This window comes from Puma concolor, chromosome A2 (genome assembly GCF_028749965.1).
Source record: "Puma concolor isolate L17-30 chromosome A2, mPumCon1.1.hap2, whole genome shotgun sequence".
Lineage (NCBI taxonomy): Eukaryota > Metazoa > Chordata > Mammalia > Carnivora > Felidae > Puma > Puma concolor.
The window spans coordinates 51,335,307-51,356,826 of NC_141668.1; the positions used below are offsets into that span (position 1 = coordinate 51,335,307).

Consider the following 21,520-nt stretch of genomic DNA (forward strand, 5'->3'; position numbering starts at 1 on the left):
TTTTCTCTCTAGTTTTCTTTCTGATTGTAGCAGTTTTAGGCTTCGATATTTGTTCCCCTCTCCTCTCATTTCTTTCCCTCTAAAACGTTCTATCGAAATGCAAAAACCCATAGATGCTATCATTCTTAACTCACATTTAATGATACTCTTGGAAAAGTGGCTGCATAGTTTTGACTGTCAGCGATTTGTATTTCTGTGGAATCAGTATATTAAATCTTGAAAGCCTATGCTCCTTATAAAAGCGTCGTATTATTCTTCTGTTACATGAATAGAGAAAAAGTTTACAGATTTTTTGTTAAAAGTCAATTTCGACCTGCCATAGGCACTACAGGCAACCTTTAATGTTTTTTTTCGCAACATTGGAAGGAGAGGTTTCGCCTGGATAATTGGAAGCAATGGATAATTCCAAATCTTGTGCATTTAATCTTTTCCTACATCCAAATATTTTGACTAGGGCTAACAGCAAGAATAATCTTGATTTATGTGAGTTTTTCCTCCAGGCAGGCAGGAAAGTGAGAGGAACTAGAAGCAGTGGCCCCCCAACCCCCTTCATTTGTTTAATCACCCTTTGAATACTGGAGCCTTAGTGGTTTGCAATCAGATATTCCCATTCATTCGCATACATTTGTTTTAGGACAACATGTTTAAAAAGGAAGCCTGTAAGAGGATATAAGTTCCTTTTTATTAAATTAGAAAATGACACCAACGTTAAAAGAACAAAATAGTGGTTGTCAGGACTCTGAAAAATCAAAACCAAACCAAACAAACAGTAAACAAAGTGGCCATATCGTTTCTGCAGTATCTGTGTGAAATTTTTTCACACGGCAGGCTTGGTTAGAAATATTGCATTTTCCCCTACTGGGGATTTCCAGAACTCTTTTTTTTTTTTTTTTTTAAGCTTCACAAATTAAAATCTATACAGAATGCAGTTCAGTTGAAATAGAGGGAGAATTTTTTCAATGCTGAGAATAGTATGGTTTGATTTCCACCTTTCCTAAGTTCTGTTTATAATTTGGTCAACATTTTGGGTTTATTTTTCCTATGAGAATTATTTATGGTACATCTAGTGTCCCATAATTTCCTTCTGGGGCATTGGCTGAGTATGTAAAGGGAAGAGTGCCACCTACTGAGTCACCAATAGTCACCTACTTCTTTAGCACCTGGATTTTCCTACAGAGCAAGAATAAGCCTGCCCTATTTTGGCGGTAATAGCTAATGAGCATCAAGCTGATAAGAAGACATTTGATCTCAAAGTGAAATCAGACTATGACACCTCTAAGGTTTTCTCTTCTAGAAACAGGAATATGTGTTTGTAAGTCAAGGGATCAAAAATTTTAAATTTCTTGTATGGGTCAAATAATGTAGATGAATTAAGATGTGATACTAAAAAATTATTTGCCTTTATTAAGCATATAATATTCTACCTTTTTTTAGGAGGGGATCTTTGGCTGACTTGTTTTCCAACATCGGTTTCCATTGAAAGTATTTTTTATCTCAGATTACTAAATAAAGCTCTTGATAGTATGTATGATTTTTATAGTTATTCAACCCAAGTTATCACTGGCTTTCTTTAATAAAAAAAAGGAATCTAAATATATTGAAAAATGAGAAGTCTATAAAAAATTTCCAAATGAGTTTATCTCTACATTACCAGCATTAAAATATTACTAGAAAGAAGATAGAAACAACAGCACTGGAAAACCCTCTGGTGATTTGAAACACAGTTCAGTTGTCTCTCATAAATTTAAGATTAAGTGTCATATATGGGTGATAAAAGTGGCATAGGCTAGTTTTTATATACTCATTATTCACTTAGTTTGTCTTTTTCAATTAAAGCCAAGTCTATCTTTTTCATTCCACTGAGTTTACATTTCTTTTTCAATCACATACTGAACACATTACAATAGATGCTACCTAACAGTGAATCTAGTGTAAATCTCAGACTAATCTGTTATTCACTGTGGCTTCTTTGAAAATGAGTGGTAAAAAGATTTTGATTATTATAAGGTGTTATTTATCAAGAGTCATCTTTTAGAGGTGAAAGATGTTCATCTGTATTCTTCAACAGCCCAGTTTTCTATCAGAATAAATCATTTAGCCTCCAAAGCCAATTTTGAAAATTTTGTCAGATGATTGGATTCTAAGACTTAGGAATGTTTTACTTATTGTACTATGAGAACTCCTTGTGCTTGTTCACATTTCTTCTTCCATGTTTGGAAAATTCACAATATAACCGTAACCTGTAAAAGCGCTAGGTAATCAGGAGAAAGACATTGATTAAGGAATCAATAACTTTTCAATTAGCCATTTTCCAACTTTGGGCATTGGCTCCATTGATCTACATGTGCCCCGTTTGATTGATTTTTATGTTTTTACCAGTAGGTGTTTGGTGAGACCATACACCTCCCTTTAGCTGAGAAAAAAAGCTTATTTTATTTTATTTTATTTTATTTTATTTTATTTTATTTTATTTTATTTATTTTATTTTATTTATTTATTTTGTTCTGATGTCAGCCTAAAGTTTGGCTGGGACTCTTACCATGGTAAGTTTAGTAATAGTACCTTCGTGAATTCTTAGTGAAACCTGGCCCAATTCATAAAGTAGAGAAAGATGTGCAATTAAGTAGTAAAGCCATTTGGGGGTGAGGTGTAATTGGTTTTACACTTATGTTATTGATCTGGGGCTGAGCAAATGGTAGTGGACTCCCATACAATTCAGGCCAGCACAGAGGCTGTGTGTGTGTGTGTGTGTGTGTGTGTGTGTGTGTGTGTGTGTGTGATGTGCTAGATACCTGTCCTAGCCACTTGGGCTCTAAGGGAAGACGTGAGCGGTAGGCAGTTTTTCTGGGGGTCCACATGTACAGAAAAAAAAAAGGGTAATTGGAGTACCATTCGATGATTTGGGGTACGCTAAGTGTTTGCCTCTTAGGGGTTCCTATGGCTTTTGAGAGATTTTTAACTTCAACTGCTTGAAGATTGCTGAGCCAAGACATGATGTCATCTTTTCATTTTGTTTTCAGACGTTAATAGTTATCTACAGAGCAGTTGTAAGTCTGATCTCAGGGCCCTCTCCCCCAGATCTTTACAGTTGTACCGGGAGATAAGGTTTATTCTTGACAGTGTTAAGGGGTAACAGGAACAAAAATCACTACCACATTTACAGTCCCTGGGATAACTCTTTCCTTGGCGATGACTCCGGGGCAGAGGCTGATGGAGATGGGGCTAATTCTGGGGTTAAGTACCAGCGGCGCTGACCCGAGGTCTGTGTGGCCGCGGGCGGGGCGGGGGCGGGGGTGGGGGTTAAACCTGCTGCATCGGGGCTCCTGGGAGCTGCGCATTCTCCACGCGAGCCGGGCGGGTCCCCACGCTTTGGTGACTGCGTGAATGGAGACCCCTCCCTCTGAGGAAGAGGAATTCTAACTCGCCAGGCCGAGAGGCTAGCGAGGAGGCGGGCTGACCTTTTCCTGCAATCGAATTACGGCTGTTCCCCGAATTACAGGCAGCCTGGAGTCAGTGAAATCTACATATTAACCGAGGGACACGACCCCTAAAGGAAGGTAGGAGAGGGCTAACACGCTTGCCAGTTTATCGTTTGCAGGGCTACTCAGGGCACAATCAAAAGCTTCAAATCTCTTTTCCGACCAGCCGGAGGAGCGCTTGATTTGTCCAGGACTTTTATTGGCCGCTTTTGAAATATTACCCTGGCTCTGAGCTACAAAGCCGCAGATCCAGTCGCGTTTGTCTGGCGAGGGCGCTGCCCCAAACCCAGTGCTCCCTGCTCACAGCGCCCGTGACGCGGACCCTGGGGTTTAACAGTCGGAGGGAGTGGCGAGTGTTTGAGGACCGTGGAGCCGAAACGTCTCCCAGGAAAGCCCGAGTCACTTTGCAGCGCTCGCCCTGTCTTTGCGCTGGACGAACGGGACGCCTGCTTCCCGCAGGGACCCGGTGGAAGGTCCCCCGCTCACCCAGAGGGTGTCCGGGGCTCGGGAGAGGCTGCTTGGTTCAGTTCGAAAATAAATGGGCACAGTGTGGATTTTAAGAAATAGCCCGGAGTTCAAAAACTTCAAAACCGACTGAATCTGTGGGCACCAACAAACTAAGATTTCAGGAATCAATTCCACTTTCAAGTTCCTAACTCATTTGTTAAAAAAAAAAAAAAAAAAAAAGAGGGGAAGATACCCCCCCCCCCCCAGAAAACAGCAAAAACAGTTCTTACACTTTTCACGTCTCCTTGGAAAATAACTTATTTTAAGAAATCGGTGTTTATTAAATCTTTTTAGTTGCCTTAACCCCCCTTCTGGGATTAATTTAAGAATAAATACATCAAACCTGTAAAAATACAGATCTTTTTCCCCGTGCCCGATCTCCGAATCTCCTCCCCCTCAACAAACAAACAACACGGATTCTTCCTAGAATCACACATTCTTTCAGCAAGCATTTCCTCATAAAATAGCATGGGTCAGTATTTTAAAAATATTTGGGGGGGAGTGTTAGGAAACCCTAAATAGAGCATTGCAGCTTTTTATGTTTTCCGAGTTTTTATAGAACTGAAATGACCTCTTAAAGAAATAACTCTTGGGCTGTAATTCCTTCTGTTATTGCTTCCAGAGATTTAAAATAGATCCCGTTTGTTTAAATTTGGATTGTATAATGAAAATGTAAAATAGGCAATTAAATACTTGTGGATGAGGGAATTAAAGACAAACACTGAGTGAGCGTCACATTAAGCAGACAATTCACCAATCATTGTGCAAGAGCTTCTCCCAAGTATTGAGTCCGGTTGGAAGAAATATTCCACTTTGTTACCAGATTCATTCTAACCACCTCGGAGAAGCCAGTGATCTTTTCCATTTCACCTGATGTGTGAATGTCCAAAGGTTGCTTGTTTCTCTGTGTACAAAAATTAAAGAGTTTAGGAGAGAGTGATTTTTTTTTTTTTAAAAATAAGTTTCATTATTTTGAACTCACTTTAGAAATCTGAGTCTAATTTGCACTGGTTATGGATTATGCCTCTATGTCCCCTTCAAAATATGGACCGCTCCATATTTTGTAAAGAGAAGCTGTGACATTTTGCTTTCATTTCATCTTGATACTTACTTGTAACGTTAGTCATTAATGGACGTCAAACCAGAAAGCTATTTAAAAAAATTATTCCAGGATTAAATTTTAATTCTTTCACTTGTCATACTGATTTAGTGAAAAATTACCTCTATACATTTATGATGAATATATGGGATAACAGTTTAATCAACTTGCTTATTGGATCAAGATACTTTTGTAATCAAGAATTTAAAATCGATTATAACATTCTATCTCAAATACTAGGTTTTAAATTGTTAATTATAAGTACAGTTGAAAGACTGTTATACCGCTTTGAATTAATTATATATACTATTATTATATGCTTTTGTACTATCTTTTTGTCAGTGTGAGTTAGGAGACAAAGTAGTTAAATAAATAAAAAGAAAGTAAAATATACCCACGTCTTTTCAATATGAAATATGGATGGTTTACAGTCATACCTACTTTAAAATTTTTTCATGGTCCATTATATTAGATATCTCAAAGATTTGAACTCCTGAATAAAAATTAAAGTTGCATAATGTTTCATGAACAATAAGAATGGGGCTATTATAAAATCAAACCAGTAAGGATTAGTTGGAATCTTGTACTAGTGAGAACTAGAAAGCAGAATAATTCACAAGTTTACTAAATTTTAAAAAGAGGAGGCTCTGTGGAAATGTTATATGAATCTGTGAAAATCTTATTTCTAGGTTACTATATTTCTAAATAGTGGACAAATGTATTTTTGCCACTTCTTAACTTTATTTAAAAAAATATTTCCAGGTGGTAATACCAAGGCAAGAAGCAAGAACACACAAAACCACACAACAGAGGTTTTGGGTTTTTTTTTTTCTTTCAATTTTTGAAGGTGGCTGGTCAGAATGGGTGGAGCAGGTAGGAAGGAGGGGGTTTGATCTGGGAATCTTGGTTAGAAAAAGGGATTTAGTTTTTCCTTTAAAACATTAAATATTGCACATACCTCAAAATGGATTACACTGGGAAAAACAGGCCCTTGCCAGAGACATTAGTTTATATCGATATTATATTGTGAATGACCTGTTCACATAGGAACTTCCCAAATATTATAAAATGATAGTAACACATGCATAAAAGCTCTGTGCTTGCTTTTATATGAGAGAATTTGTTTTATGGGGCACCGTAGTTTATTAAAACTTGTGCGCTTCTCCCCGGTTTAATGATGCCAAACATCCAAATAGCATTTGCTGTGCTAAGCATAAGTAGAGCATACAAATTTTATTAGCTAAGTGGTGAACAGATTTGTCCAACTTAGTATTTGAAACATATTTCAACTGTTATGCTTTGGATTGATAAATAACTGTAACAAATTGTACAGATATTAACACTTATGGGTAGAAACAATCATTGTCCTATTTGTCTTCGCAAAAAATGATTCTTTCCAATAATTTGTATCCTGTTTCTTATATTTCATGGTTTAGATGTTGAAACATTTGTAGCAGACACACTGAGAGGGGAAAATTTATCCAAGAAAGCAAAGGAAAAGAGAGAATCCCTTATTAAGAAGATAAAAGATGTGAAGTCTATGTAAGTCACTTCCTTGCCATTTGTTACTTATTTCTTACTTAGAAGCAACTTTGTAGTTAACATTTAATAAAGAATTATCACAGAATTAACTTTTTTTTATGTCCAATTTAGTTGGTGTTAAATACTGTAAAGACAAAATATATGTCTCTATAATAGTTTTTAAAAACCGACATGCTTATCATATTATCCTTTTTTGTGTATGTGTGTGGATGTTCTTGATTACATATTTTTTCTAAGCATGCTACCAAAATCCAACTGTTCGTTTGATTTTTTGAGGGTGTATTGGGTTTACATGCTAGGACAAAGGTAGCTTGAGAATTTTGATATAAATACCTCTAGATATGGAAATGAGTAAATGTATGTGGTGCATTTTAAAGATTCTGATTTTACTACTCGAACTTCAGTCTTCAAAAATACTTTTATTATAAACCCATAAACCTTTTGGAATTGTCATTTCAGGATGGGAAGTACTTTTTCTCTAAATGTGTGTTTATAATGCAGATTTTAAAATAGATTTGAATTATTGCCAACAAACAGACCTTGTTTTGGTTTGTCAACCCTCATTTTAAAATATAATGTTCTTGCTTTCTTTTCCAGCTATCTTCAGGAATTTCAAGACAAAGGTAAATTTTCAAGTTTGTCAGACTTGACATTTTATTTTTCTTATGCAGAGGTTCGGTAGGGTAATCTAATACATACTGACATTTGATAGTTGGGATCAAAATTTAAATTTCCATATTGTATACCTAGACTTTCAAGATGAGAGTGCGAGCTCCCCCTGCTGAGAAAAAAATTAAAAAGCATATCCAGGATCTACTCTGCACAATCTGGTGCAGACATCTTATGTATTTGCTATCCTTAGGTGTTAATGTTTCTTAAAGCACGTTGTGGCCGAAATGTGTTAAGAAAAGGATATGCTTGCAGTTACGCATGGAATGATTTGGTAAAGCACAGGTGAAATACCATGCCAACACCATTTGCCACAGCAGAGATGATTTTATAGTAGCAGTGGGCTCAGGAGGGCCTGGGGCCGGCTGTTCCCAGGTAATGATGTTTTTACAGGACAATTGCCTTAAAGACAGTATCAGTTTATGTCTGGAAACACGGACAAAATTTTTTCAAATGATTTTTTTTTTTACTATCATTGTGATTCTTTTGATGTGAATACGTGTATGCTATGGAAATGTTCAAAGAAGGGAGTTCAGTTTGATTGGTTTGAAATACTTGAGCGTGCGGGTAACCTGATTGTCTTCCTTTAGATTTGAGGGTTGGTTGTTTAGCATGTTGCAAACCAAAACAAGAAAGGCATAGGAAGTTACTACTTTCACGTCTTCACTTCTGTAAGGGAAACTGGGTATGACCCTTACTTCCAGGATGCTAATTCATAGGTCATGACCTGAAGCCTGGGGATGCTGGTATGAGGGTCACAACATGAGGTCAGCTAACCTATGTGAAGTTAGGATCTGGGTCTGGGAGGAAAACAGTATGGCATCTTCTAACGAGGGTTAGCAGACACCACAGAGTAATTCATACCTCTGCCAACTGAGAGTAATGACGGTTTCGGTAAACCAAGAATTAACCAGACAACCCTAAACCCAAATAGTTAAAAGGAAACCATAGTTTCTTTTCACATTAAATTGTCAAGATCATTGTGATTGGAGGGAATGAGATTTTTTTTTTCATATGGAAATCTTTAACACTATTAAACATTTTTTTTTTAATGTTTATTTTTGAGAGAGAGAGAGAGAGAGAGAGCATGTGCACAAGTCGGGGAGGGACAGAGAGAGAGGGAGACACAGAATCCGAAGCAGGCTCCAGGCTCTGAGCTGTCAGCACAGAGCCCGGTGCGGGGCTTGAACTCACAAACCAGGAGATCATGGCCTAAGCCAAAGTCGGATGCTTAACCAACTGAGCCACCCAGTTGCCCCAGAAATCTTTAACATTATTAAATAAAGAGAAGAGAAGGAAAATCCTCTTCCCCACAAATACCTACTTCTTTGTACTCTACAACCAGTCTTCAACTGTGGGCTTAATTATACTGCATTTTGCTTAGTTGAATATAGAAATAATGAATTTATACATTCTTATTATAACTTTTATACAGGGCAGTGTTTATAGAGGAATACTAGATTTCAGATTCTGTATTAGACATATTTTGTTCTGGTGATTATTTGTTAAACTCTCATTGTGACTTAATTATTTGTGCATTAACAAGTTTTAAGCTAAGAAAGCATGATAATGAAGTCATTGTGTAACTATACGATTCAATAATAGGGTAGGAGCTTGTTCAGATGTATAGATATTACTGAGATATAGTCTTTGTTTCTAAAGAGAATGGAAATTTGTACAGTATTTGATAGAAAGTGAAAAATGAGCCTAGAATAAGAGTTCAAATAACACAGAATTCAGAGATTCCCCATAACCATTTTTCTCTAAGTCATTTATAGTTTAATATTCCTATATTGAGTTAACTAATCACCAGGAGTGCCTGCTTAAAAGTAAGCCTGTGGATAAATTAGGTGCATACCTTGGAGAAATACGAGATGCTGAGTAATTTTATGCCGTTATATCTTCAAAGTATATTCAGCTTTGTTCTAAAAACTATTCCTGTAGTTAGGAGTAGCAAAGTTAGTACTTAATAGTTGCAAAGTATTCAAGATACATTTTTTTTTTTAATTTTTTTTTTTCAACGTTTATTTATTTTTGGGACAGAGAGAGACAGAGCATGAACGGGGGAGGAGCAGAGAGAGAGGGAGACACAGAATCGGAAACAGGCTCCAGGCTCCGAGCCATCAGCCCAGAGCCCGATGCGGGGCTCGAACTCACGGACCGCGAGATCGTGACCTGGCCGAAGTCGGGCGCTTAACCGACTGCGCCACCCAGGCGCCCCTACATATTTTTTTTAAATAGGAAGATATTAATTATCAGATCTCTACATAAATTCATCTAAGTGTATTTCGATATTGCTCCTTTTTTAAACATTTTTTTAAATGTTTATTTATTTTTGTGAGAGAGAGGCAGAGCATGAGCGGGGGAGGGGCAGAGAGAGAGGGAGACACAGAATCCGAAGCAGGCTCCAGGCTCTGAGCTGCCAGCACAGAGCCTGATGCGGGGCTCGAGCTCACGAACCGAACTGCGAGATCACGACCTAAGCTGAAGGTGGACACTTAACCGACTGAGCCACCCAGGCGCCCCCACTTTTGTTTTTTCTTTTACAATTCCCTTTGGGGTTTTGGGCTATCTTCATCCAAGGAGACCTGGGCAGAATTCCTTTTGGCTGTTTTCCTGCTGTCTCTCTCTCTCTCTCTCTCTCTCTCAGGTCAATATGGGGTCACAATGAAGTAAACAGAGGCTGTTTTCCTCTTTTTCACTTTTATATTCCTATTGATTTCAGCTATTTTATCTTCTCAAAATGGCAGTTAAGTACCATTTTAATATCATTAATGGAAGCAAAAGGGACCAGGTGAACAGTTCTTAAATAAAATGAATTAATTCAGAGTTATTCATTTCTATTAAGCGAATTAGTGAATTATTAGCTTGTCTAGTGTGCACAGATGTTTGTCACCGTTCCTCCCTCCCTCCCTCCCCCCCCTTACACTGTAGGTGCTCCCCCCTCATCCTGAGATTTCACAGTGCAGAATTTACAGTTCAGTGTTTTTCAATCCTTAGAACTAGTTGAATTGATACAACTGTTCAAACACTGAGGTGCAGAGATCTTAGAGGATTTAAAAAGAAGTATTTTCTTTTTTTTTTTTTTTGTGGGGGGAGAATAGTTTGTACTTGTAGAAACTTATTTTATTATAGTGGCTCCTAGTATTGAAGCTTGTTCATTAAGTTAATTTTCTATTTGCTGTTTATATTCATTTTCGAAGCAAGCTGTTGTCTAAAGACTTCTGTTTTCATTTTTTTAATTTATTAAGGGTTCCTCATTTTTTTTTTTTTTAATTTTTGAGACAGAGAGAGACAGAGCATGAACGGGGGAGGGTCAGACAGAGAGGGAGACACAGAATCAGAAACAGGCTCCAGGCTCTGAGCAGTCAGCACAGAGTCCGATGCGGGGCTCGAACTCACATACTGCGAGATTGTGACCTGAGCCGAAGTCGGACGCTTAACCGACTGAGCCACCCAGGCGCCCCAAGGGTTCCTCATTTTATCTCCTTATATATTTAACTACTCAAGTGTAGACTCTCTCTTTTTTTTTAAGTTTATTTTTTTTGAAAGAGACAGTGCAAATGGGGGAGGGGCGGAGAGAGAGGGAGAGAGAAAGAATCCCAAGCAGAATCCCAGGCTTGAACTCATGAAACCGTGAGATCATGACCTGAGCTGAAATCAAGAGTCGGAAGCTTAACCGACTGAGCCAGCCAGGTGTCCTCAGATTCTCTTTTCAGGAGGTCTGATAAATTGTGACTTGAGAGTAAATTATCAGTTGATTTTCTAAATTCATTTATTTTACTTATATGTAAGAAAGATTTGAATGTAAGCAACCAGAACCCATCTTGCTTTGCCTGTTCCCTAGTATTTGAAAATTTGCCTACTCTATCTAGAGTAGAGAGCTCCTTCTTCTAGCCTTCAAATATCATACATGATGGAGTAGCTATCCCTAGTTTCCTATTCTTAGTTGCAATATAGCCTGATAGTATAGAGTGTATGCCTGAATTTAGGCTTTATGCGCTAAAACTGTGCTACTTTTAGAATTATTTTAGAATAGAATTATAATTATTTTAGAATATTCCTGTCATATAACATGGTCTTAAATCTCTTAAATGTGACCTGAAGTAATTATTTTTGTAATGAAAATATATTACTAATTGAGTAAAGGCTGTTATTGACTGGAGTATAAGACAGAATTTTCTTTTTCTTTAAAAAAATTAAAAGTTTATATATTTTGAGAGAGAGTGACAATGGAGGGGCAGAAAGAGAAGGAGAGAGAGAGAATCCTAGGCAGGCTCTGTGCTGCCAGTGTGGAGCCTGACATGGGGCTCTATCTTATCAACCGTGAGATCATGATCTAAGTGGAAACCAAGAGTCAGATGCTTAACCAACTGAGCCACCCAGGTGCCGCTAAATCAGAATTTTCTAATATATATTAGATGTATGATAAAAATAAGTTTCAGTTGTATCTTGCCCTTATATTAGTCTTTTTTTTACTCCAGTGATGATGTAGGTACAATTCATTTCTTTACAAATTGATTAAGATAATATGAAGGTACCTATGTGTGACACATAAGAGACAGTCAATAAATATTATATTAATGTGTATTCTCAGATTCAACTTAATTTCTCAAGAAGATTTAAGTAAATCTTGTTTTATATTCAGTTTTCAAGTAATTTTTGAGGAAATTATAAAATACTAAAAGAAGGGCAAGCATATTAATATGAGACAAATGTTTCCAGATAATATTTTCAAATTTGTAAAATATTAGTGTCTGTAGCTTAAAAACGTGAATATATTGCTTTCAGTTCCTTTTATTTTTTTTATTTTTATTTAAAAAAAAATTTTTTTTTCAACGTTTATTTATTTTTGGGACAGAGAGAGACAGAGCATGAACAGGGGAGAGGCAGAGAGAGAGGGAGACACAGAATCTGAAACAGGCTCCAGGCTCTGAGCCATCAGCCCAGAGCCCGACGCGGGGCTCGAACTCACAGACCGCGAGATCGTGACCTGGCTGAAGTCGGACGCTCAACCGACTGCGCCACCCAGGCGCCCCTGCTTTCAGTTCCTTTTAAATGCTGTAGCTAAAAAGCTCTCATTTTCTTCCTTAAAATATTTTTCCTCTAATTAAAAAAATCGCGTAATAGATTTTGTCCTTGAGACTTCATTGATATTGTTAAATATGCATAGATTTACTTAGCTATTTCCTTTGACCTCATTTGTATTAAGTTTATTAATGGACTAAAGTGCTTTTTTAAATAGTAGGCCTGTCATGTAAGAAGGAATTCATTTCAGTTTGTTGTTATAGAATCCCTAAGAATAGCAGAAACGTCAAAAGTTTGGATGATGTTTAATTTCCTTTCCTTTTCCCTTTCTAACATAGTTTATGTTTGGTTGAAAGTTATCCCACTGATGAAATCTGAGCAAATAGCTTGAGTTCTCTCCTGGCGCCCCTCCCCCCCCCCCAGCCCATCTCTGGCCTTGTATAAATGTGTTAAATATGTCTGAAATTATGGGGCCTATAGCAGAAGTATATTTCAGAGGTAGTGCTTGTTTTCAAGCTCCGCCTCATATTTGTGTGCTCTTAAGTCCTCTTATTTTAGGAGAGTTATGAACAGAATCTTCTTACTTGTGGTGACGTACATCTTTCAAAGTCTTAAGACTTAAACTACAGATCCTATTAAGAAATGACAAGTTAAATACTTAATTCTGTCAATGTAGTTGTATATTATTACTTGAGAAATTAATTTGGACAAGTGAACTGAGTAGTGAATTAGAAATTAATTTGTTTTCACTCAAGTAATTTTTCTACTCAAGTTTGTCTTTCATGCTCTAAAGGAAGAATGGCTATCATCTCAGTTTAGGTGTATTAATTATTTACTTTAATATTTAACTGATTGTGTTTAAAATAGGACTGTATTTGACAAAACAAGCAGTAAATTGGTTAAATCACCTTCAATCGTGGTAGAGATCATGACTCTTCAGTTGCTATTTGGGCTTCGTCTCCAGGCATTTAGGAAAATGTTAATTGATAATGAGTCATAGAAAAAGGAAGGGATAATAGTGATTTGAACTCAACTATTATAAATTTAAAAATGTTTATCAGAGAAATATGCTGCTGTGGTACGATTCAGCTTTGATTTTGCTGTGATATTTAAGTTGCCACTGAAATTATACGAAGGGAAGCCTTGGATCATTATCTTTTAGCTGTTAACTTTGTATCGTTAATTAAACTTTTAAAAGTTGTGGGATAAATCAAATGGTTTTCTAGGGAAACAAGAAACAGTATTAATGAGCAACAACCCCATAATTATCCTTGTGAGTACATAACAGGGACACATTCATGTCTCTTCTTTGCGCAATAACTTTTACAAAGAAGTATTTTTAAACTGATCATTAATTTTATGACCACAGAAATGAGATGCAAAATTTATGCTGTTGTCATTGGCACAGGCTCAAGGCACCACTGACATTATGTGTGATTGTAATAGAATGGCTACCAACTAATGATTCTGTAGACATTTCATTTGAGCCTGCTTTTCTTTTAGATGTCTGATTAGGCTGTAATGCTTTCAATTATGTCTGTAAATTGTATTGGATACGTTTACCTGATGCCCATTGTTGCTTTGGAGTTCAGTTTTCTATTACATAAACACAAGTTGAACATTTACCTTTTAATTTATAGAAGACTTTGCAGGTATAGCTGCAAATACTCAGCCCCTGGAGAGAAAACAAAAAGCTTTGCACTACTCAACAGCGACCCCTGTGTTCAATACAGGTCCTTGTAATACAGCTCTTTATTGGGTTGGAAAAAAAAAAAAAACCCAATTAGGAAGGAGGAAAAGGGATGGATCATGACTGGAACAACAGTAAAATGAAGAAGACCATTTTGAAAGATGATGTGTCCTTTCAACTTAATGCAGGTTGAAAAGGGAATAACCACAGAGATTTTTTTTTTTTTTAACTTTCTGGGTTAATTCAAGGGAGCTTAGAAAGGGGGGAAGGGGGGGGGTAGAAATGAAGCCAGTAGCAGTATTTAACTTATTTTGTCTTAGATAAATATAAATAATCACATTGATTACAAAAAACATTTGAAATGAGCTGCAGTCCTTGGAACGGGTAAGCTGAAGACAATTTCATGTTAATATAGAATACGAAACGTTTTTATTTTAAAACAAAAACCACAGAAGTCTTTAGCATGTTAGGAACCAATTTGTATAAATGTTCTGAACTCACATTCAGTATTATTTAACTTATAGCTTTAATGATCTTTTTGCTCTGTGTGTGTGTGTGTGTGTGTGTGTGTGTGTGTGTGTGTGTATACAGTTTTACATTGCTGGATATATATATGTGTGTGTGTGTGTGTGTGTGCATGTGTGTATGTGTATATTCATGGATATACACATAAAAGCATAAAATGGATATTATTTTAAAAATCTTGATTTTCAAAGCTTTTTAACTTGTAATTTTTTTCTGTGTATTTCCACACAGAGTTTAATAGATTTAAGCCTGAGCATCTGAATCTTTTTCAAAATCACTTCCATGTGTTCATTGGTTTTAATCTTGTATCTTTATATTCATAATAGTGTAATAAGCTACATACAAGTTAGAGTAGTAATGTATTTGAGGTATCCTGAAACTATTTTGTACACAGCAAGATTTATTTTATAGTTCACGATAGGAAATATCATTAGAAAACTCATACCATAACAGTTCTTGCTTAATGAAGAATGTAAGGATACTCCAGCAACTAACAGCAATTGAGAATTTTGTGATCTTTACTACTTTATGTTCCGTGAGCTGTCATTCCATGTCCAAACATATCTTTACTAGCATTTTATTGGGTTCCATCTTCCCTCATATTTGTTTTTTTTAAAAAAAATTTTTTTAACGTTTTTATTTATTTTTGAGACAGAGAGAGACAGAGCATGAAAGGGGGAGGGGCAGAGAGAGAGGGAGATACAGAATCGGAAACAGGCTCCAGGCTCTGAGCCATCAGCCCAGAGTCTGACGCGGGGCTCGAACTCACGGACCGCGAGATCGTGACCTGAGCTGAAGTCAGACGCTCAACCGACTGCACCACCCAGGCACCCCTATCTTCCCTCATATTTGAAATCAGAGCACTCTTCTTTCCGTAAGAGAAACAAGGGATCACTGAATGTTCTGAAAAGTACTTTGAACATTTTGAAAGAAAAAGAAATTAAGATCTAAAGAAAGGATAGTATTTACACGTGTTCCTTGGAATTTTATTTGGGGAAGGAACATCACCATACGGTGCGCCTGGGGTGGAATCACCAAAACCTGTAGGATAGTCCTCTCCATTCTGTTCTTAGCGCCTGATGGGAGAGAGCTTTTTCAGGATAAGGATGATGAATGCCGGCGAAATGCCAAAATTATAAAGAAATAGGAACATTGATTTTTTAAAAATTACTTTGACAGTATTTTGAAAAGGGCTGCTAGTTCCTCTACCTAAGATACGGTGAAAAATAGGGTGCTACCCATTAAATGGGTGTCAGAGGATACAGATATTTTTGGGGGGAGACTAGTAGCTTTAATCTGGATCTGCTTAGCGACTATGTTCTAAGAGGAATACTGTATGTAGGTCCTCTAGGATTCCCATGGAAATTTTCATCATGCTTTTTGGGTAATCCTTGAGGTGGCTGGTTTTCTCTTGAGTTGTTAACAGATAATTGATAGGTAGTAAGTCTACTTTTTTTTGTTGTTTTTTTTTTTTAACTTTGTTGACTTTTCTTTGGATGTGGTTGAATATGGGTGAAAAATGAGTGCTTATATGTAACTATGTAACCAGGCTAGCAAAGATCTGATACACTCTTTAAAAAAAATTCTAAATGAGTATGTGGAAAAAACCCAAACCACAAGATTTTATTGTGGGGATTCAATGACTTCAAGCCAACCAATCCACCTAGGGTTTGGAAATCACATAGAAAATGGCTAGAACATTAAAAAAAAAAAAAATGGTAATCTATCACTGAATGAGAATTGAAGGTGTCAAATTGTAAATCACTCTGTGTGAACTTACAAGGGCGATATGCGTTTTAAAGTAGTTTTTCCCATAAAGGATTCCTGCTCTTGAAAATGGAACTGAGCATTTTTAATCTACTCTAATGTAACCCTGTGATTTTTCATGAAAAGATAAAATGTTCATCTGGCTTTGAATTATCAATTTCTCATCATAATTTTTCAAATTATTGAGTAGGTAAATAAAATTAATTTGAATTATTCTTTCTGTTGTGCTTTCCCTTTTGTTGTTGTTGTTTGTTTATTATCATTATTTTGGTTCTGTTTCTTCTTTTGTTTTGGATACACACTCTGTTTTACCCTGCTTCTACTTTTTTTGTATACATCTTTGTAGAGACCACCATCATTTTGGAACTGGTATCCTTTTGTCCCAGATATAAGCAGTTGTATGCTGACTTTCAAAAACTTGTACTTGATCTAAATTACAGCGATATACATTAAAATAGGACCTGTTTTTTTACTTTGTTTTTTCATGACCGTGACTAGGTTTAATAGAAAAATTTACCTCTTTTGACACAGTAACATTTCTTAAGGTGGCTAATTTGTAAAAGACTTTTCTCTGATTCTTCTATAGGTGATGCAGAAGATGGGGAAGAGTATGATGACCCTTTTGCTGGACCCCCAGACACTATTTCGTTAGCCTCGGAAAGATATGATAAAGATGACGAAGCCCATTCTGAAGGTATGTGATATTTTTCCATCGAATGTACCTCTTGACCTTCCACCACAAGACAATGCAATGCGCAGAGGTGGTGGTCTTGTCAGAAAGCACAGAAATGCAGAGGCTTCAGTTAACTTACCTTTACCGGAACCTTTTAAGGAACAGAAGAGCTCTCTCTAGTGGTTTTCCTAAGTATGTAGTTCCTTCTTTTCCTAAGAAATTTTCTTCACTAGAATTTTTAAGAGAGTGTTTACATCATTGTATGAATATTATTAGTAAGTTTGTTGGTTAATTTAATATTATCAGATTCTTGCTTAATTTCATTGTGCTGCTTAATGGCTTCTTGTATTATTTATTTTATAAATAATGAAAAAGGTTTTTGGTCTTTTTTTTGAAAACTTCATATAAAACGAGTTCATAAAATATTAAATTAATTATTCCTACATTGCTTTCTTACATTAAGACAGGTTTTCATCAAATGCTTCTCTTAATGCACATTTTCATTTTTCTGATTGTCACCTAAAATCCCCCACGTTATGGAGCACTATTATGATGTTTTGCATTAATTGAATTAGTAATAAAGTTGATTGTTTATCTCTTAGTAATTTTGTTAAAACTCACCAAAGTTATGAAACTTCCTTTTAGCATAGCATGTGCTTTCTCTGTTACAGCCAATTGAGTACGTCTGTATTGTAGAGATCTTATAAGGGTGATATATAGTTATAAATTAAGAATGTGTATCGATAAATTAGCCATGCATATTAATTCATGGCACTCAAAGTTTCACATAGACACAGAAATGAGTAATGCCTTCTGCCACTGGATGATGATCAAACTGTGCAGTTCCATCTCTAAATACAATTGCTGAATGAAAATATGCTTCCTGCAACAGAGCACTCCACATTTTATGTTATCCAGATTATTCCCTTTGGAAACATAAATTGCTTTTATGAGGTATAAAATTATGTCTATTGCAGAACAGGGATAAGTCAAGTACATGCATAAGTGATAAACATTCTAACCACTGATTCAGAACAACACAATCTTTTTTTTTTCATATTCAGAACTTTGTACAATGTGCAGCAATAATAATCATATCCATTTTATGTTGAATTTTACATTTTGGCAAAAATTTAATTTCTATTTTTAAAGGAAGGTATTTTTTTCTCTTATAGTCCCTATTTTTGAAAAAGATGCATGTTTCTCTTGAGTCACACTTATTATCTGAAACAGAGCATTACCCTTCCTAACCTGATCTTCAAAAGCATTTCTACTAGAAAATGTTTTATAATTGATGAAATAATATTTTCAGGCAAAACAATGAATTATTATTTGAATTGAACTATTTTTCAGACATGTGACAATGATTTGTTTTGCTTCTGTTAAGTGTTGGTAGATAGAAATGAGTGTGTATGTGTATATGTATACAGAGACAGAGTATTTCTACTCGAGAGAATATATATACACAAAATGTTCATAGAATATATATGCTCAGAGTTTTAAAAAATAGCATAAATATTTTGAGGTACAAGGGAGCATTATGTGCTTCTTAAAAAAATTGTAACCTAAGAAATCCAACAATTGAATATCTATGAGAGCCAGTGTTTTGTTAGAAAAGAGAATTGTTATTAAACTATAATGCATTTACATAATTATTATATTTTATTTATTATGAGTAAATAATTTATCATATGTTTCTTTTCATAACCAAATATATGGGAAATACATTAATAACATGAAAAAGACTTACTGTTAAAAGATTAAATTATCAAAATTTGAATATTATTTAATAACATTATTATGTATATCATTAACTTTTTGTCAAATATTGGTGCGTTTTCATTAGTGTTGATATAAGCAGTTCTTAAGCAGATTGAATATTTAACTTTTAGTATTATTCATTTTTGGTATATAAAAATACCATATATGGTAGTTTTATATTTTCTTCTAAGAATATTGTAATTTAAAAACTACCACTTGGACTTGTAATTTCTACTCTGAAATATCATCTAGTCATGTCAGTTTCTCTGCCTTCAACATAGATTTGGTATGTGTGTTCTCTTTTCCTTGCCAAATAAATTTTTCTTCATTATGGGACCTCGGTCTAATGATATATTAATTATAAAAAGATAATGCATTTAACAATAAGTATAACTAAATTAGCACAGGTCACCAAAAGGCCTTTTGTCAAATCAGATTGTTGTTTTGTCCTTTTGACTTTTACCTTATGGTAGGCACTAACAAAGTATCTGAAGTTTGATGGATTATAAACTCTAAACATGATATGTATTTTTCATAATGCTAATGTAATTTTCAAGGTACTGTAAAGGTCAAACCTGCACATCTTTGTGTGCATTCTAAGTCTGTCTTTTCCTTTCATATTTCTTTTTCTCTGTTACTCTGGTTCAAAAGTTCACTCAGTTCCCAAATGGCTACCTAATTTTCCAGTTATTCCCTCAAGCCATATGTGTTTTGGTTTCTTTATGGTTTATTAGGTACTGTAGGAAAGTAGCATAAGTTATATCTTCTAATGAAATTCAAGCACACTTCAGTGATGCTTCGACTTGATTGCTGGTAGCAATTAAATCACAGCCAAGGAGAATAATGCGTAATCTCACAAGGTCCAGACACCCTATAGAAATTGAAAGGGGATGAAAACAGAAAACAAAAACAAAGTCTTCAAACCCTGCCAGACACACTGTTTCCAGCCTGCCTTTTTTTTTCCTTTCTTTCTTTCTTTCTTTTTTTTTTTTTTTATTGGCCAACTGCCTGATTGATAGCAAAATCATAACTTGCTGCATGCTAACAGGCAGAGTTCACTTGTAGGTTATTGTGAGCTGATAAAGGGTTAGATGGAGTTTTGATTTTCGCATTGGACCTTGGTACACCAGATTAATGGAATTTCAATGAGAGACTAGAGTAGCCACAGCTTTGTCAGAGAAACAGATGGAGATTCTATAGTCATGTCTACTCATTAATACTAGTTGCCTGAAAGGTGTGCTGCTTCTCTATACAAAAGAGTTGATATAATTGATTTTTGAGTGGTGCATCGAAAAAAAGTATCTTATTGATGACTAGAATTGTAACATAGATGGTGACAGATTTTTGTATAGCTTGTAGCATAAAAATATTGTAGGTTGTAATTTTTTCTTCTCTCGCTTTGGAAGCACTTTTATTTTTATTTTTTGAGAGGAAATACATTTTAAGACAATAGCAAAAAAAGGAGAAAGTGACATGCTCAATTACCTTTTAAGAAAAACAGTAAGAGTCTGTATTTTATTTATACACGATTGCATGACTGCTGTTAGTTTCATTTTGATGTGGTAATATTTATAAAAAAAAAAGCATACTTACTAGAAATTTCATTTTATTAACTTTGTGCCTTTTTTTTTTTTCTGGAAAACTAAAACAATCATAATGGTTTCTAAGCTAGATCGCTGTTAGAAGTTTTATGCTATCGTGTGGCTGGATATACAAAAGTGTTAATATAAATGGGGCATGTCAATAATCAGATAAAATTGGAGAAAATGAAACTCAAAACCTTAAAGAAGAAGATTCCTCATTGTACGCGTCAGGATGCTTTCTTGGGCACTAAGGTAGGAGATGCAGGGTAGCCTTTAGACACTGTGCAATGACTTGGGTTTCCATTTTTCTATTCTCAAATCATTTTTCATTCATTTTCGTCATCTGTGAAAGAAGGCTTCTAACCATGTAGCATTGTGGAAAGTCCCTGAGGTGAGGTCAAAGGATTCGATGAGCTAGAAGACATATATCGGCTGTGCCCATCGATGATAGGTCGAAGAATCCCAGTGGACATTTGTTACAAATCTGATTCAGTCCTAGACCATAATCACTTTGTGGATAAGATTCTGGAACCTCTAGGGTGTGAATATAGGAAGGCTAAAATGAAGCTAAAGGTATAAAACAGTCATCTATTGTCCTGGTATCTTCCTAACGAAAAATTCCCAAGCAACATAGGTTACTGAAAACCGTGGAGATCCTTGCATTGCAAGGACATAGGTTTATATGAAAAAAAATCTTGGTTTAGGAATGGAACTGTTTTTTAAAGCTTGGGATTAAGAAAAAAGGCTAAGCCTGTCTTGATCATAATTCATAAGAGTAAAGAATGATTTTTTTTTTCTTTTTTGGTATACTTTTCTTTAAGAAAATCTAATGTATGAAAATTGGGATTTATAAAACATATAAATCACTTATTCCAAAAGATTGCTTTTAAAAAAGATTATCTCTGGGATGCCTGGAAATAATGAGCTCTCACAATGCATCTAAAACAAGCTTAGATATAAATCCATCGATGTGCACACACACTAAATTTAATGTGTGAATTTATATACATTGCGCACCAAACTTTTGAGGGAGATATCGTTTTGTGTAAAATTAGGTTTAGCACTAATCTGTTCTTGTAAAAGCAAGCAGTAGATGCTTTACTTCTCTCTGGGTTCCAGTAGAATATGAAACAATGTTTAAAACCAGGGAAAAAAGGTTCTTTCCCCACCTTTTTAAAAACATTTTATTTTGGAGTA

The 21,520-nt window shown here is 35.5% G+C and overlaps 1 protein-coding gene across 3 annotated transcripts in view; it reads left to right on the forward strand.

Moving 5' to 3' along the window:
* Window positions 1–21,520, forward strand: part of SKAP2 (src kinase associated phosphoprotein 2) — a 182,980-nt gene that overhangs the window by 2,861 nt on the left and 158,599 nt on the right. For 2 of the 3 annotated variants that reach the window (XM_025930011.2, XM_025930012.2), the window contains exons 2-4: window positions 6,522–6,627; window positions 7,225–7,250; window positions 16,893–17,000. In XM_025930011.2, coding sequence (XP_025785796.1) covers window positions 6,522–6,627; window positions 7,225–7,250; window positions 16,893–17,000 — 240 coding nt within the window. Of the gene's footprint in view, window positions 1–5,930; window positions 5,959–6,521; window positions 6,628–7,224; window positions 7,251–16,892; window positions 17,001–21,520 lie in introns of those variants that run through there. The other variant, XM_086693985.1, reaches the window with a different exon arrangement.